Here is a 17,663-nt window from a genome sequence, read left to right as displayed (position 1 = left end):
ATCTTAACTGGCAGACTAGATTATATGGGAGAAGACAGTCCTTCAGGTGCCCTGATCTCCAAGCCATTTAGGGCCTTAAAGACAAGAATCAGCAATTTGAATTTTGGCTGAAACAGATGGGTAATCAGTGCAGATGTTTCAGCACAGGGATGATATGATCCCTGTCACCAACCCATGATAGTAACCTGGCAAACTGTTTTCATAGAGTGCATTACACTTAGATGTGATCATTGTGGCCAGATCATGTTTTTTGACTAACAGGTGGAGATGATAAGAGGTGCTACACGCCATGGAGGAGACCTGCAATCATATGCCAGGATCCAATAGCACCTGCTCCTTCAAGAGAATGTGCAACCCCCTCCAGGACAGGCTGACTCTGCAGTCTCCAAGCAGCTTCTCCATTGACCCATGGCAACTCATTCTTGTCTGGATTGAACTGCAGTTTACTGGCCCTCATTCATTCCATTACTTTCTCCAGGCACCTGTTCAGGGTTTACACAGATCCTCCTGTCTCTGCTGTTAAGGAAGAACAGAGCTGGGTGTCATATGCATATTATTGAAACCTCATTCCAAATCCCTGGATGACCTCTCACAGCAACTTCATGTAAATGTTAAATAGCAAGGGGGTCAGTATGGAACCTCTGGGACCCTACAGCATGAATGCTATGGGGTCAAGCAACAGTCCCCCAATATCACCTTCTGGAATCAGTTGGTAGAGTAACAACAGACCCACCAAGACACAATGCCCCCACTACCAGCCCAGACACCCTCTTTAAAAGGATACCATGGCTGAAGATATCAGAAGCCAACAAGAGGTTCAATAGAATCATTAGGGATGACTCCCCTGTCACTCTCCCAGCGACAGACTTTAGTCAGGGCGACCAAGGCCATTTTCATCCCAAAGCCAGACCTGAATCCAAATTGAAATGGGTTTAGATAATCAATTTCATGCAAGACTGCCTGTAGTGTATGCATCAACTCAAGAATTTTGCCCAAGCATGGAATCTTAGATACTGGGCAGTAGTTGTTTAGATAATTTAGGTCCAGGAACTCCTTCTTCAGGAGAAATGCCACAACTGCTTCTTTTGAAGTGTCCAGAACTACATCCTCTTGCAGAGAGGCATTTATTAACTCCCAAACCCAATCAGTAAACCCTGAGAAGAAAGTGGGCATGGTGTATGGCTTGAAAGCCCTGAGAAGGATGTAGACCCGATAAATTTATAGATAACTTTATTTTTATAGTTCACCCTTCCTAAATTCGTAGGGCAGGTAACAACATGTAATAACAATGAATAAAAGTATAAAATCATATTAACATTCAGTAAAACATTTCATAATCCAGTAGCACCCACTAATTTAGGTTGGGGGAGTCCAATCCTTGGAGGCCAGATCTTCCCTCAGTTTCCAGCAGTGAGGCCCTCACTTCCTGATGGTCCATCAGGGCCTCCACTATAGACCTGGTGGAACAGCTGTCTTACAGGCTCCGCAGGACTAGTTAAGATCCTGCAGGGCCCTGATCTCCTTTGGTAGAGTGTTCTACCAGGCTGTGGCCAAGGCTGAAAAAGCCCTGGCCCTGGTCAAAGCTAGTCTCACTTCCTTTAAGCTGGGGTTTGGGTCAGATGATCTTAATGACCGGGGGGGGGGGGTACGTAGTGGAAAAGGTGGTCCCACCAATACATCAGTCCCAGACCATTTAGGGCCTTAAAGCTTAATACCAAAAACCTTGAACAGGCTAAACCTTTAGCAACAAGGCTAAATGGATGACTCACCACACCTGGGTTGACTCACCATCAAAACTTCTGTGTAGGCTCCTCTCCCTTGCAACTTTTGATTCTTAAACTCCGAGGAGGCATCCAGGGCTGTTGTCTGGTGACAAAGTTCCAGCTGCTGTGGTGTCTTATCTTCTGTGGATTCCTGGGAAACATCTCTTATGGGGCCACGTTCACACAGCTCTATTCCAGTCATTTTACCCGTGAAACAGCCAATTAGTATTTTCTTCTTTTTCACCTACTGCCCCTGCAAGGTTAATTAGGCTGAATTATGTCCCTGCCAGGCTGCATTGACAAATGGCTAGACTGGCAGAAATGGAAGTTGCAGGGAATGTTTGAAATTATGCCCTCAAAGTGGGTGAGCCGGTCATGGTAATGAGTGAAATTTCTACACTCCTCTATTCATGAAGTTATGTTTGGCTCTAGGGCATCTCAGCAAGAATGTATTCCTTGGCATCCCATGCTTCTCCACTGTAAAAGTCATGCTAAATCCTTTATAAGCAGGTCATTGATTTCAATGTTAGCAGGACCAGAGCAAGAATAAGAAGGGGATTGTGGCTTAGCCCATCTGAAGAGGCCCATTGCGGGATGTAGGCTAGGTACAGCTCTTGCTTTGATCCATACATGCAGTCCGTTTTGCAAATGGATTCCCGGAATGCAGTCTTCACACCACGTGAGTGTAAAATCCTGGAAGCCCTTGCCAGCTAAGGTTCTGATCTTTTTGCTTTCACTGGCTAGATATTTTTCAGTAGTGTTTCGTATCTATAGACATTTGCCAGAGGTTCAAGCATCTGGCACAAGGACTCTAAGAAGATTTGTGATTCTAGGCCTCTAGATCTATCCCCTACCTTACTTTAGAATGGCATAGTTAGTGAGCTAGTAGTGTGATATGGCTAGTATTTGGTGGGTGCCAATAGTGTTAAAATACAAGAAGAAGAAGAAGAAGAGTTGGTTCTTATATGCCGCTTTTCCCTACCCGAAGGAGGCTCAAAGCGGCTTACAGTCGCCTTCCCATTCCTCTCCCCACAACAGACACCCTGTGAGGTGGGTGAAGCTGAGAGAGTCCTGATATCACTGCCCAGTCAGAACAGTTTTATCAGTGCCATGGTGAGCCCAAGGTCACCCACCTGGCTGCAGGTGGGGGAGTGCTGAATCGAACCCGGCATGCCAGATTAGAAGTCCGCACTCCTAACCACTACACCAAACTCTCTAAAAAAAAACCAGAATGATTTGCTAGTTTAATATGTGTAAAGAAAAGCAACCTCTTAATCCAGGGGTAGTCAAACTGCGGCCCTCCAGATGTCCATGGACTACAATTCCCATGAGCCCCTGCCAGCATTCGCTCATGGGAATTGTAGTCCATGGACATCTGGAGGGCCGCAATTTGACTACCCCTGTCTTAAACATCTCTTTTTCATCAGAGAAAGTATTTGAGTTGCCATTATCCCTGACTCTAAAACTCAGGCTAGCATAGTCATGTGTCTATGACAACCACCTGGTTTCCCTTTTATCTCTCCCCCCCCCCTCTCCTCTACCTTATTTGACTCCAGGAAGTTTGCTAGCCAGTTGCTAGCCCCTTATTTTAAAGCAGCTTTTGGAAGAATGAGTCTTGGGATCCATCTGGCTCATCTAGCTCAATAGACCTGCGCACTAGTTTCTTCACAAAACCGTAGCAGCACACACACACACACACACCCTTTAAAGACAATGGCAGCATTATATAACAGTGACTTCCCAGCAAAGCAAACTTCCTTTGAGTTGATTGTTTCCCTTCTCTCCCCTTTAGAATTAACACAGCAGTCAAGTCTACAATATGTTTTGAGCTCTAAGCCAGTCTATAGGGCTTCTCCTCCTCCTACTGCACTGCCCCACCTCCCTTGCTTTCTGGAGGAATTGGCAGAAGTCTGTATTATTAGGACACAAGCCAACTTGTTCTCGTGGAATTTCCTGTCTGATTTTAATTCCCCCCTCCCTTAGTTCTCCCCCTCCCCTCCTTCAAAGTGAGACAAGAAAAGCTTTTTTAATTACACTGCCGTGGGTTACTCTTTCAGGATATTATTATTCTTATTAAGTACTTCCTCTTGGGAAGAAGCAGAGAAGTGAAGCCTAAAAAGGATGGTGGTGCAGTCGGGACTTGTGGCCTTATTGTTCCATAATAACTTTCAGATTGGAGAGGTGCTTAGACATACGTCTTGGCATGACTTCCTGGCAATGAAGTGGTTTCCAAGGCTCTGAGCACTTTGCAGCTCTGGACCTGCGGAATTAATGAGTTGCTGACTTAAACCCCTTCAGGTTGAGTGTTTTGCTCCTCTGGATTTGCAGTTCCTTAAAGGCTTAGACCCCCTACCCCAACCAATGGCAACTGTAGAGTCTAACCAGAGGACACACCTTTTTCTCTCCAATCCCCAATGAGGAAGCCACCACTGCTTGTCCTTAGTCTAATCTCTCATGTATCCCTGGTGCAAGGAAGGATCCCTCTTTTTCTGCCCTATAGCAGCTAGGAGTGGAATGTGGCCTTTTGGACTAAGAAGGATGCAGGTGGGGAGTTGGGATAGGGCTGGGACTCAGGGCAGAATGCAGGGTGGGCCTGCTTCCTACTTTAGAGAGATAAGAACATGGGGGTTTCCCCACAAAGGGATTTTTCCCCTGAATCTCACGAGTGGTAATTTTGTGCAACATGTCACAACGTCCCTATGCACATTGGGCCCTGATCTCTTGCCAGATTGCTTATGGGGAAACATACCCTCTACATAAATGTCACAGTGAGAGAGAGCTGTTGCAGAAGTTTCCCCATTGCCTCTGATGACTCTATGTATCAGCCCAACCTAGGTTTCTTCAACCAAAAAGGAACTGCCATATGTTTATTATTTATTATTATTTATTTGATTTGTATGACCGCCGCTCTCGGAAACCGGCTCGCGGCGGTTCACAACATTTTAATACAAATACAATATATTAACCATTAAAATTCCCCATTAAAACCCCATTAAAACCCCATTAAAACAATGACTAAGTCACAATGATGGCGATTAAAACTATTCCCGTACAGGCCCACTGGATGAGCAGAAGGGAACGGAGGATAATTGGGCATAGGATGGAACACTCTGGGGAACCAGGTCAGTTTAGTACTGGCCTCCCCCCTCCGGGGAGAGGGGTCCGATCTTAGCCCCGGGCCATCACCCGGCCTTAGACAAACGCCTGGCGGAAGAGCTCCGTTTTGCAGGCTCTGCGGAACTCAGAGAGCTCCGACAGGGCCCGCAGCTCTTCAGGGAGCTCATTCCACCAGGTAGGGGCCAGGACCGAAAAGGCCCTGGCCCTTGTTGAGGCCAGGCGTGCCTCCCGGGGTCCTGGGATCATCAGCAGATTCTTACCCGCAGAGCGAAGTGCCCTGCGGGGGGCATATTTAGTGTTCCTCCTTCTGCTCGGAGTGGATAGAAAAGGTGTCTGGATTCACAGAGACTGGGATATGTAAAGATAAAGAGCAAGAGGCCTTTAGCCCAGCAACCTGACAGAGCTGGAACAGGAGACCCAGGAGACTCAGGCAACCAACACACCAAACCATCCCCCTTGCAGCTGGATTCCTGGGGGGTAAGAAGACAGGAGAGCTGCAGGAGTCAAGGGGCCTGACAGCCACCAAGATAACACCAGCTCTGGCCACGCAGGAGTGGCCCAATGACCAGCAGCTGAAGAGAAAACAATGACATCACTGATGTCACTGATACCATGCTCACCCCCCCCCCCCTGGTGTTGTTACTCACAGCCACCCCACTGGTTGCCTTGCAACTGTACAATGGACTTTTCTGCTTTTAATTATAAAATATGTATTAACCATCTACTCAATTCAGTCAAAACCATTTGTTTTTTTCTGCTTTTGGTACACATTTGATTTCCAGATTTATTTGAGGCCTATCCATAATCACCATGTTAAAGTACCTGTACATTTCACTGTCGTCCAGCTTGGGAAAAAATCAGGTTTTCTCACTCACATACAAACAACAGGTTACAAATTAGTATCAACAAGAGGCTTTCTGGAAAAGGCCTGCATTAGAGGCCTTTCTGGAGCCCAAAAGGATCAGGATCTGTAAAATAACAGCAGAAAATCAGTAAGACACAGCAGTAGCTAGGCTTGCCCCACCACTGAAGTAAGGGGATCCTCCACCACCAAGCTTAACCTCCCTGTCACTAATCAGCTGGTCAGTGCAGGGACTTACCAGGAGCAGGAGGTGAGCCAGCTATAGTTTGGTATATGGTACGCTATGGTAGAAGTCATTTTTACCATAGATTTTTTGCCCAAATACCAGGGTGGTATTGCATCATCATAACATGATGATGTCACTTCTGTGACTTCCATTGCAAGTAACATCACCACATCACTGGGGACACAGCCTGGGCCTCCATCCCACACCTGGTCCTTCCCCCCATCTCTCACTGGTTGCTAGGAGGGACTTGACAACCCTACAAGTAATATATCCCTAGAAGGAATGAAATGGTGAACAACTCCTGTGGAGTATTACCCTGTCCTTGTAAAGCTTACTGTGTTGCCATGACCAAATAACCACGGAATGCCAAAAATATTTTCTCTCAAGGGAGAGGCTGTTGCTATGGCTCATTGATATAGCACTGGCTTTGTGTGCAGTAAACTCTTTGGGTCCAAAACTTGTCATCTCCTTTTACAGGCTCTCATGTAACCATTATGGGGAAACAACTAAGTAGACCTAGATGGACTAAGGATCTGGCGCAGTATAAGATAATTTCATGTTCCTGAGCTCCCATTGCCTGGCACTGCTTCAAGTGATGGTGGTGGGAAAACAAGGAGAAAAGGTGGTGTGGATCCAGAGAAAACCATGAAGTGACAGTGGGTAGTTCTAGGAATTGTTGAAAATTCTGTGGTAAAACCATGCCTGCAACACTGGCCCCATTTCCAGCAACTGCCTCTGCTGTTGGAATAACTTTCCCAGAGGCTGCCCATGCCTAGAGGCTTCAAGAAGCCACAAAGCAATGGTTTTTGGGTCAGTTTGCTAACTGCTTAGGCTATAATGGGTAGAACTACACTTGTGGATGCTTTTATGCTCTTTCACATTGTTTATTTTTCCTTTATAAGGAAAAGTATCGAAAACCTCAAGTAGAACAATAACACCCTGTCTTTCAACACAGCCTTTTCTCAGAAGGTGTTCAAACAGCTGCAGGCCGATGCTCATTTTCACAGCACCTCCAGGGAAGCTTTTATGGCCCTTGTTTTGCTGCTGGTTTCACAGTGTACCGAAGATGCAGCTAGGGAATAAAACCCAGAGATATTGTGGGTTTTTTTTGGGGGGGGGGGGAAGGAGATGCAAGTTTTAAGAGAGTCATAACAGCTCAATTTGTAATAAATGGGTCTGAATTAGGGTGTATCACTGACCTCCTGCCATGGGGGATGTTTGGAAACAGTTTAATGAGCACATTATTCCATCATTATTCATGCTGGTATTTCCTGTGTCTTCATCAGAAGCAGCTGGTACTGGACACCGGTACAAAAAAAAAAAATTGTCAAACTGTCTCTCGCTGATTAGTGCTGGAACACTTTACAGCTTGATTATATACTCTGTTGGAAACACAACTGCATTACCCTGTTGCATTACCTAGATCCAACTGTTATAGTTATGGCATTAACATTGTAGCTGCTAAAAAGACAATACAGGCTTATGATAAGCAAAAGAGAACAGGACATCACAAGCAGTGTGTGTGGGTGACAGCTGCAATTTATTAGATCTTCCTTCAAAAGCACATTGAATGGAATAAAGGCTGCCCTTTTTTCCCCCAAAAAAACTTCCACCAAACCCTGCAAACTGACTGCACATCATAGTAAATTACATAATAATTGTCCAAAGGTATGGATTCTTTTGGGATGGCAAATCTGGGAACTTTGGCCTTCTGCAGCGTAGTAAGGCAAGATCCACATGTTGTTGGATATTGCAGTATTGTAAACATGGAAAGAAGAATCCAGAACATGAATGGTTATAATACTGCGTCATCCAACTATGTGTGGATCCCTTCTAAACCCAGAACCACACAAGCATTACCCAGCTCAGGAAATTTAATAATAAGTCACTCTTCTTGCATGGCAAACCATCAATCCAGGAACCTGGTAGTATACTTAAAATGGTCTTTCCTGTTTTTCTCATTGGGAACCGGATACTTAGTTATTTTGAACAGCCTTTTTGTTTTTCACATGGGGACAACAATAGGGATAGCTGTAAAATGAGACATGTATATATTGTAGAATCTGATTTTGTTGATATTTAAATTTCTTCATGGCACGAGTTGTAGATGCTATGCCTTCTTTATTTTGTGTGTGTGTGTGTGGGGGGGGGGATCTGATGTAGCCAGGATTGGAGGTTGGGGGAAGATCTCTACAAAGTGATGCAATAAAATTTGGATGAGATTTCTATATACCTCAAATTACACATTCACCTCTGGCTTTAAAATGTGCAGACAAAGTGTAATTAGTAACCACATAATTATCTTCTTTAGAATAAATGCATACAGTCTGCACTGGGCGTATTTTGTAAACGACTTCAAATAAGTCACGTTATTCTTAATGCTATTAAATTTAAGCCCCCTAATGGAGTTTTGATCGCAGGTTAAGTCACAGCTACTGTAAGTTGTCTGATGTGTTTTCCCTTCCTTTCTTCTGATTCTGTGTCGGGTGGAGGTCCTACAGATGGCTTTCCCAGCAAGTTAATATTCTGTGTGGTAATCATGACTTCATCTGTGGAGAATCCCACAGGCGTACCAATGGGATATTCTCCGTCATGTTGCTGTGACCCAGTTTTTCCCCCCTTCCTCTTTGTCTCAGACCTTCTCTGACCCTTCCCTATTATCTCCTCTGATAATTCACCCAGTCCATTATTAACGGTACATTAGCCTAGGTTTTGCTTTCAGGCAAGATATTTTTCTTGTGTTCATTCAGTCACCCAGCTCACTTAAAACAGCAAGATCATTATTCAGATGACACTCTGCAAATAGGTACAGACAAGAGACATCTTTCTTCCACATACTGATAACCTTAGGAAGTTTGCTTTCTGGGACTGTGATCTAAGACATGTTCCCAAGCTCCAAGGAAAATCAAATGGAATCCATACTGCTTGCTCTTATTCCTTTAGGGATGAGAAGCTGGACTGTTGTAAGGATGATTTAGTTCTGTGTTCTGAAGAATTCCCATTTGGTCTCTTCTATCATTTCTACTACATCTGAGAAAGTCATTATGATTGAAATGGCTTGTGGTATTAAAAGAATGAGGGCCTCCTCTGCTGTGCAAATCAGAAAAGACACATTCCTTCACACTCAGCCAAAACACTCAAGGATGTTTCCCTTGAAACAAAAACAGGGAGGACCAAGTTGATGTGCTGCTAATGATCTCCGTTTGTGTCAAAGTACGCCTTTGCCAAAGGCAACCAGAGTGGAATTCTAAGGCAAGACGGTGGTAAATCCCTTCAGATGATGAGAGCCACCACTGTTAAGACTACCATAAACCAGACTAATGCGCTACACCACAAGCACAAAACAAGAACAGTAACAAAAAATATGTACAAAGCCAACTCCTCTGTGTGCGCGTGTGTATGCGCACACTGTGACCTGGACGGGCCAAACTAGCCTGGTCTTGTCAAATCTCACAAGCAGTTCTTGAATGCATTTGACCTCTTCACCATCCATTTTTTTCGTCCCCCCTCCCCCCGGGCAATTATTGCCAGAGGTCAGCAATTGGGCACGAAAACTGGGAATGGAGGAGTTGAGGCACTGGGTTTGGGTGAAGTGGGGTAATGGTTTGCTGACATTAAGTTGCTGTGATTGTATTGCGATTTATTTTTAAGCATATTGTAGGGAATTTTAAAATGTTTTTTATGTTTCAATGTACACTGCCACAAGCCGGCCTGGCTGAGAGTGGCGGTATATAAATCAAAGGAGGGAGGGCGGTTGGCTGGTACTTGGGTGGGAGACCACCGAGGAAGACCAGGATTACTATGCAAGGGCAAGCAGTGGCAGACCAACTGTTTGCTTCTTGAAATCTCAAGAGTATTGCCATAACTTGCCATTTATTTATTTTTATTCTTGTATTCCACCCTTCCCTAGCGACTCAAGGCAGATCTCAATAAATTCAAATGTTGAAAATACATACATTAAGCATACAATAAATTAAATTGAGGTTATAAATATTAATTTAAGATTTTAAAACACCAGAAAGCCTCCTTCTTCTAGAGAATTAAAACTGAACAGAACTGGGGGGGGGGGAGGCTAATAGAAGTTCTAAGAGGATTTATTAGATGGATGGATTTAGGAGGGAGTCCAGAATGTTCTTGATGTAATTTCTAGGCCTCAACCAGAGACTTGGCAGAACAGCAATATCTTGCAGGCCCTGCATAACTGATTAAGGTCCCACAGGGCCCTGATCTTATAAGGAGAGCGTTCCACCAGGCTGGGACCAGAGATGAAAAGGCCCTGGCCCTGGTTGAGGCCCATTTCACCTCTTTGGGGCTGGGAATCCTTAACAATTTCTCTTTCCTAAAAGCTCCCATGGACTTTTCCATTTTCCTGCTCCTTTCTCACTCAACAGCCAACTTGTATTTCTCTGCCCCTCTGTCTTCCGCTTTCCTCCCCCATAGCCTTCAGCTAGGAAAGCAATGTATCAGTAGTGTGGTACCAGTCCCTGGGTTAGGCCTATTAGCATGGCAGGGAAGCCTGAAAGACTTGTGGGGGGCACGTCTAATTTCCCTCCCCACACTATTTCCTCTTTCCCTCCTCCTGGCAACCCCCATATCCTCTCCCCATTCTCTGTCTCCTTGTCTCTTTTTCAGCCATTAATTGTTCAAACTGCAGTCTTCCAAACCCAACGGCCTTCCTCTGCAGTTTTCTTGGAGGTCTCCCTTCCAAATACTGACCCTGCTTAACTTCTGAGATCTGACAAGATGAGTCATGGGAGAGAGGGGGAGAGAGAGAGAGCGCGCAATTATATTCCTTTTTCAAAGCTGGTGGATAGGAACTGGCAGAAGCCTTTTCTTCTGTCTCCCAGCTACTGGCTATGCATGAGTCTACATAATTTGGGACTGGTTTAGGGAGTTGTTTGTGACAGCTGATACAATGACCTTGTATTGCACAGAAATACCTATGGGGGAAAGCTTCTATAAATCCTTCTTCTTCAAGGTGGACCTAGGCAGTGCAATGGCAAGTTTGTTGTCTTTTTAAAAAATTGCTATGCTACATTTATCAAATGCAATATTCAAGGCAGCTTCTGTCAAATACGGTGCTTTTCTTTTCCCCACTCTCAATAACAAGAACAACAGATTCCAAAACTGAATGATCAAGTAGTAGACAGGACTGTATTGTAAATCAGCAGTCCCCAACCTTTCTGTGGTTGAGAACAGCCACCGGGGGTGGGGGAGAGCTGGTGGCCTGGGCATCGCACACAGCTGCATGGAAACGCACATGCGCAGGTGCTCCATGCATGTTCGTTTGCATCCGCTAGCATGCCGGCGGCCGCACCTGTCTCTTCCCCCTTCCCTCTCACAGCGAGAAGCTAGCTGGGCCATGAGCTTCTCGCTGCTTGGGGGGGGGGGTGAGAGGCAGGTGCAGCCGCCGCTGGCCCGCTACTGAGGCCTTCGTGACCTGGTAACGGGCCGTGGACCGGGGGTTGACGACCCCCACTGTAAATGAAATGTTTTCAGAAAGATGTTACAGTAAAGGTATAGGGATTGCTGTCTGTACTATGCTGTCTGTTTGTACTGTTTCTTTTTTTCCTTCTATGTAACTGCTGCACCATTTAACATGTCACATTCTTTGCTTATACTTTGTTTATATCTGGTTGTATCTCTGCTTTCAGATTTTCTGCTCTTGTTTAGTAAATTACAATCCAAAACTCTGTAATTTTGTTTTTAGATGTCTCATTCTTGTTGATCTGAATCATCTCATGCTGTGTAATATTTCTCTTAGTGAGAAAAGCAGACAGTGAATTAGATTTTACCTTCTCCCATTAAGTCATTATTACATGCATTTCCCCATCCTTACAGGTTATAGCTGATGTTATATTGGATGTCATAGTTGCTGCTCCCAGACCTGCCAGCTTGTGGCAGCTTACAACAGAGGTTAAAACAATTAAAAAATAACCCCCCACCACCATCCCTCAGCAGTCCACCAGTCCTTCCTCCCCTGGTTGCCATCTCCAAGTTATTGTTCCAATGGGCATTCAGAGGAGGGGCAATATCTTTTGGTTAACCCAGCCTCAACCAAATGACCGGCAGAAGAGCTGTGTTTTACAGGCCCCGTGGAACTCTGACCACTCCATTAGGACCCTCAGTTCTCCTAGGAGCTCATTCCACCAGGCAGGGTCGAAGCCAGACAAACATCCCAAGGGACAGGGACCTCCAGCCTATTTGTAGAGGGCAAGGCTCTGTGTGGGGCATAGGGAGTTAGGCGGTCCCTTAAATACACAGGGCCCAGTCTGTGGATGGCATTAAAGGTTAAAACCAGAACCTTGACCTTGATCTAGTATTCAACTGGTAGCCAATGCAGCTGCCTAAGCGCAGGCCCGATATGCACATTATAGAGAGGAAAAACAAAATTGGACACAAGACTACTGTTTTTAGCAGCAGCCCCATATTTCTTGTGGACCCCCTTAGTCCACAGTCAAAAGCCACCAATTAAGGTGGGGGAATGTAGGAGTTCTCATGTTCTAGAGCTAAAATGAAATTTTAAAGAAATTACAAAATTAATTTCTAAGATCAAATGTGAATGGCTTATCTAGCTTTTTCAGGTTGCAATTTATTTAGTGAATACATGAAACAAGGGCTATTGTTTCCATTCCTAAACAACAAACTTGTATTTATAGTGTGGCCATTTTAAAACATAATCACCACTCACAGGGTGAGCAGCATGTAGATATTCTGGGACAGTGGTCCCCAACCTGCGGGCCGCGGCCCGGTGCCGGGCCGCAAAGGCCATGGCGCCGGGCCGCGGCTCCCTCTCCCCCCCCCGCCAGCAGTAAAAAACTTCCCAGGCCGCAAGCTTGCGGCCCGGGAAGCTTCTTACTGCGAGAGGGCGGGGAGAGGGAATCAGGGCCGGGCCGCGCCTGTGCAGGCTGTGCCCGCGGGTGCGGCCCGATCCGCGGGTGCGGCTCGCGGGTGCGGCCCGATCCGCGGGTGCGGCTCGCGGGTGCGGCCCGATCCACGGGCGCGGCCCGCGGGTGCGGCCCGATCCGCGGGTGCGGCTCGCGGGTGCGGCCCGATCCGCGGGCGCGGCTCGCGGGTGCGGCCCGATCCGCGGGTGCGGCTCGCGGGTGCGGCCCGATCCGCGGGCGTGGCTCGCGGGTGCGGCCCGATCCACGGGTGCGGCCCGCAGGCGCGGCCCGCCGCGTGGGCGTGGCCCGTGCGGCCGCGGTCCCCGCGGCAGTGGCCCAATGCCCTGCTGGTCCCCAGCCTCATAAAGGTTGGGGACCACTGTTCTGGGATTCAAGGACAAATGCATTTTGTATATAAAATCTAAAAAATAAAACATGAATTGATGCTAAAGAAACTCAATTAACAAATACTATTCATTTAAAGATTTTATTTAATATAAGCAGATACAGGACCTGACCCAGAATAATATTTTTAATGCTGCTTTGTCTTCAGTAGTACCCATTCTAGCACTTGATATCCATCCACTAATAATTCTGCCACAGTTTCCCTTTGCATGTCTTGTTTAATTTTACTACCCTGGGAGTGCAATCCTATGCTGAGAAACTCATGTCTAAAAGGCATTCTGCAGCTGTCTTGGGCTTCTTCCTGGGAATCTACTACTCCCCCAAGCTCGCCTGACTCTCAGGGTGCTTCCTCACCTCTCTTTTAGTATATACACTGCCATCCGCTAGTTGGTTAGTTTTTCCAGTGAAGAGGGCCAGCCCTCCTAGCACTCAGTCCATGTTATCATTTATGGGCTCTTCCTAGTGCCAGTATCTCCTGCTTTCTTTCCAAGTGTTTGTTTGTTTATTAGATTTTTATACCACCTTCCCATATGGCTCAGGGTGGTTTACATAAAATGTCGTGGGGTATTACATAGACCATCATAGGGATATAATACAGCCATAACGTAACATATCAACAACAATTCCAACAGTGGTTCTAAGATTAACAGAATTTCAATAGATTAATAATATTGTAACAGGAACAACTTTAACAGAACTCCCCTGGGAGGGTCAGACTGGTTCAGGTCACGGAGGGGGTGTCTGAGGGGGGACCAATGGATGTTGTTAGGCCTCAAGCAAATGGCTGGTAGAGGAGCTCCCTTTTGCAGGCCCTGCAAAATTGTGGGAGTTTGGACAGGGCCCTGATCTCTTCAGGGAGCTCGTTCCACCAGGTGGGGGCCAGGACCAAAAGGGCTCTGCCCCTTGTTGAGGTCCGACGTTCTTCTCTGGGGCCAGGGATCCGCAGCCAATTGGAGGTGGCAGAGCGTAAGACTCTTTGGGGGGTATAGGCATGCAGGCAGGCAGTCTCTCATGTACACTGGGTCCTGATCACATATGGCCTTGAAGGTGATTACCAGACCCTTAAGCTTAATCCGGAATTCAACTGGGAGCCAGTGAGTTGTTGGAGTACAGGCCAGATGTGGGATCTCCATGGTGTATTAGTGGGAATACTGGCTGTGGCGTTCTGCACCAGCTGTAGTTTTCGGATCAAGGATTAGGGTAGGCCTGTGTAGAGCAAGTTACAAAAGTCCAGTCTAGAGGTGACCATCAAATGGATCACAGTGTCTAGATGTTCCAGGGCCACGGAGGGCACTAGTAGTTTGGCTTGGCGGAGGTAGTGAAATGCCAGCCACACTACCTTTGTGACCTGAGCTTCCATTGTAAGGGAAGCATCCAGGATCACGCCCAGGTTTCTGGCTGAGTGAGCCATTATGAGCTGTATTCCATCCAGAGTGGGCAGACGTGCTTCCTCCTATGGTCCCTTCCTGCCCAGCCACAGGACCTCCATCTTTGAAGGATTGAGCTTCAGATGACTCTGCTTCAGCGACTTTGTCACTGCTTTCTGGCAGCTGGATAATGCTTCTGGGGGAGAGTCAAGGCTGTCATCCATCAGGAGGAAGAGCTGGGCATCATCTGCGTATTGGTGGCAACCCAGCCCAAACCTCCACACCAGCTGAGCAAGAGGCACATGAAGATATTTAGGATAGGAGAGAGGACTGGTGCTTGTGGGACTCCACATGTGATCTGATGACCCCCAAGGAAGAAGATCAGCCATTTGAGGGCTGTCCCCCGTATGCCGGCGTCGGCAAGGCGGTGAGCTGGGAGCTCATGATCAAACGCTGCTGACTACTTAAACTGGCATTGACTCTCCAGGGTCTTAGATTGAGGTCTTTTACATCTACCTGGTCCTTTTAACTGGAGATATCAGGGATTGAACCAGGGACCTTCTGCATGCCTAGGAGATGCTGTGATATTGAGCCACATGGGAACCCTAGTATTGCTTCATTGTTTCTCCAAGTAGTTTGGGTTAGCTGTTGAGTTTCTTCTTTGCACCATTTCATTCTCCTTAGTTTAGCCTTGTCAGATAGGGAGTGTGACTGCCATCCAGTGAGCTTCATGGCTGATCTGAGATATTAACTCAGGGATCCCCAGTACTTACGGCTGCCAGCCTTAAGGAGAGGCCTAGAATTATAACTGGTCCTCATATCTGTTGCCATGGAAAATAGGCAGCGACAGAGGGAAGACTCTGTGATTTACTAGGAGAAACAGAATTCTACCCCATCACTCCTCTCTAGAAATTGCCAGAAACTCAAGTGTAAAACCATAGGTTTTCCTGGTTCCCTAATTTCCAAGGATGACTAGAGAAGTGACATAATTTCTAGGTTTTCTTGGAAGTGACATCATGGTCAGGCAGCAATTTTCTAGTTTTATTTTCTCCTGCCTCTTCATTGAAGGAAAGAAGTACAAGCCTGTGATACTGAATCTATTTTATGGAGCTGTCATAAGGATCAAATATGGAGAATGCTGCCCTAAGCTCATTAGAGGAAAGTTGGGATGTGAGAAACTGAAATGGGAGGGGTATATTATACACACAGAGAAATCCAAGTATTCACCTATTCATGGTAACAGCATATGCTATGTAATTTGTGTTCATATTATGTTTGGGGTTGGACCTGGGCAGAGACAGCCCCACCTCTATGTTTCACTCCCTGTATACCTGAAATTGTGCTAACTTTTCATTCTGTGAGTAAGAATGATGTGAACCCTTAAAACTTGCATATCATCTCATGAACCTCAGTGGAACCCATTTCTACAGCATATTTCTCCAGCCTTTCATACCCCTTTGCTAATATCTACTTTGCATCTCTTCCATCTCAACACAGTGAATTGGAGGCTTTCCAGGATTTATAATTAACCAGCCACTGTTTGCGATATTAATCAGTTATCATCATTATTGTGCAACAAAGATTAATTTAATGCACTTTCCATTTGTCGGGCAGCCCTCAACTTTTAGGGGCTGTAATAAATATTACAGCTTAAAGATTTCATATTATCAGCATTGTCCTGTGAGACCACTTGAGGGCAGATTTAAAAGATTCTCAGATGAATAAAAAGGGGGCACAAATGATGACAAGGGGAGGCAACTTGGGCTGCTTTCTCAAAACCTCAGCCACAGATCTTTCCCAGCCAGTCCTTACACTATACAGAGTTCACATTTGTTCGCTGCTTGCTTTTCCACCCTTATGTAAATATTTCCAAGCTCCGCACTCTGTATGTGTTTTTACACCTTGGGGAAAGGTGCTTCTTCTGCTGTTCCTGGCAGAGGAAAAGATGCTGGCCTACGTTCTGCCAAACTCTGTCGAGTCTGATTTGTGTTGTGAGCCAAGCGTTCCTTGGTGCTTCCTATAATCTCCCCAAGTTCAAAGAGCGCTTAGTTGCTTGTCTTTGTCAAAAACCCTGTTGGAGACCTTTTATGTCAAAGATGTAGGATTTCTCCAAATGACTTTGATTATTTATTCATTCCACTTCTCTGGTGTACGATAGCGCTGATATCATGAAGACCCCCTTGTCTGGCTCGGCACTTGCTCTTGAAATGCATGGAGCTTTAGTGCCTTTGAAATGGGTTGCTTTTTAAAAGATTTTGTTTAAAGTTTTTTCTCTTCTTTTTCTCCCCACAGTTCCACAGCATATTTTCCCAGCCTTCCATGCTCCTTTGCCAATTGACATGCGTCACCAGGAAGGAAGATACCATTATGAACCTCACTCCATCCATGCTATTCATGGGTAAGTTTTGCCACTCCTTTCCCAAAGCTGTAGTTGCTGTTTCTGCCTTCCTTCTGCTCTTTAATCAAAGTTCACATTTTTTTCTCTGAATGAGTTAATCATTCATTTGTTCATTTAAAACAGTGGTCCCCAACCCCTGGTCCGGGGACCGGGATCGGTCCGTGGATCAGTCGGTACCGGGCCGCCGATCCTCCTCACCCTCCTCCCCGGCTGCTGCCTCGGGGGCTGCCCTGCCACTCTGCCACCGGCTCACCTTTGGTGCTCTCCAGCGGCCGCCATGGCTGGGGCTCCCCCTCAGCGTGGCACTGTGCAGTTGCTGCTGGTAGCGCCCCCCAGCGGGCAGCGGGAACTAAGGGGCGCCGGCGGGAAAGCAAGTGGAGCAGGGGCTCAGGCAGCGGCGACGTCCTTCGGCAAAAGACTACCCCCCCTCGGCCTCAGTAAAATTGTCAAGTGTTGACTGGTCCCCCGGTGATAAAAAGGTTGGGGACCACTGATTTAAAACATTTATTTTACCAGCATGAATGCAGGAAAACTATCAAGCTCCAAAACTGACAACAATGTATGTACACCATTATTCAGTGCTGATACTAATCAAAGACTGTGTCTAGTCCACAATTTTGGGATCACACCAAAGAAGG

General features: G+C 46.2%; 1 protein-coding gene across 5 annotated transcripts in view; it reads left to right on the top strand.

Moving 5' to 3' along the window:
• Window positions 1-17,663, top strand: part of GLI2 (GLI family zinc finger 2) — a 248,677-nt gene that overhangs the window by 147,613 nt on the left and 83,401 nt on the right. For all 5 annotated transcript variants that reach the window (XM_077320547.1, XM_077320546.1, XM_077320544.1 and 2 more), the window contains one exon: window positions 16,920-17,025. In XM_077320547.1, coding sequence (XP_077176662.1) covers window positions 16,920-17,025 — 106 coding nt within the window. The remainder of the gene's footprint in view (window positions 1-16,919; window positions 17,026-17,663) is intronic.

The sequence above is a fragment of the Paroedura picta genome, chromosome 2 (assembly GCF_049243985.1).
Source record: "Paroedura picta isolate Pp20150507F chromosome 2, Ppicta_v3.0, whole genome shotgun sequence".
NCBI classification, from domain to species: domain Eukaryota; kingdom Metazoa; phylum Chordata; class Lepidosauria; order Squamata; family Gekkonidae; genus Paroedura; species Paroedura picta.
This window is presented reverse-complemented; position numbering and strand designations above follow the sequence as displayed.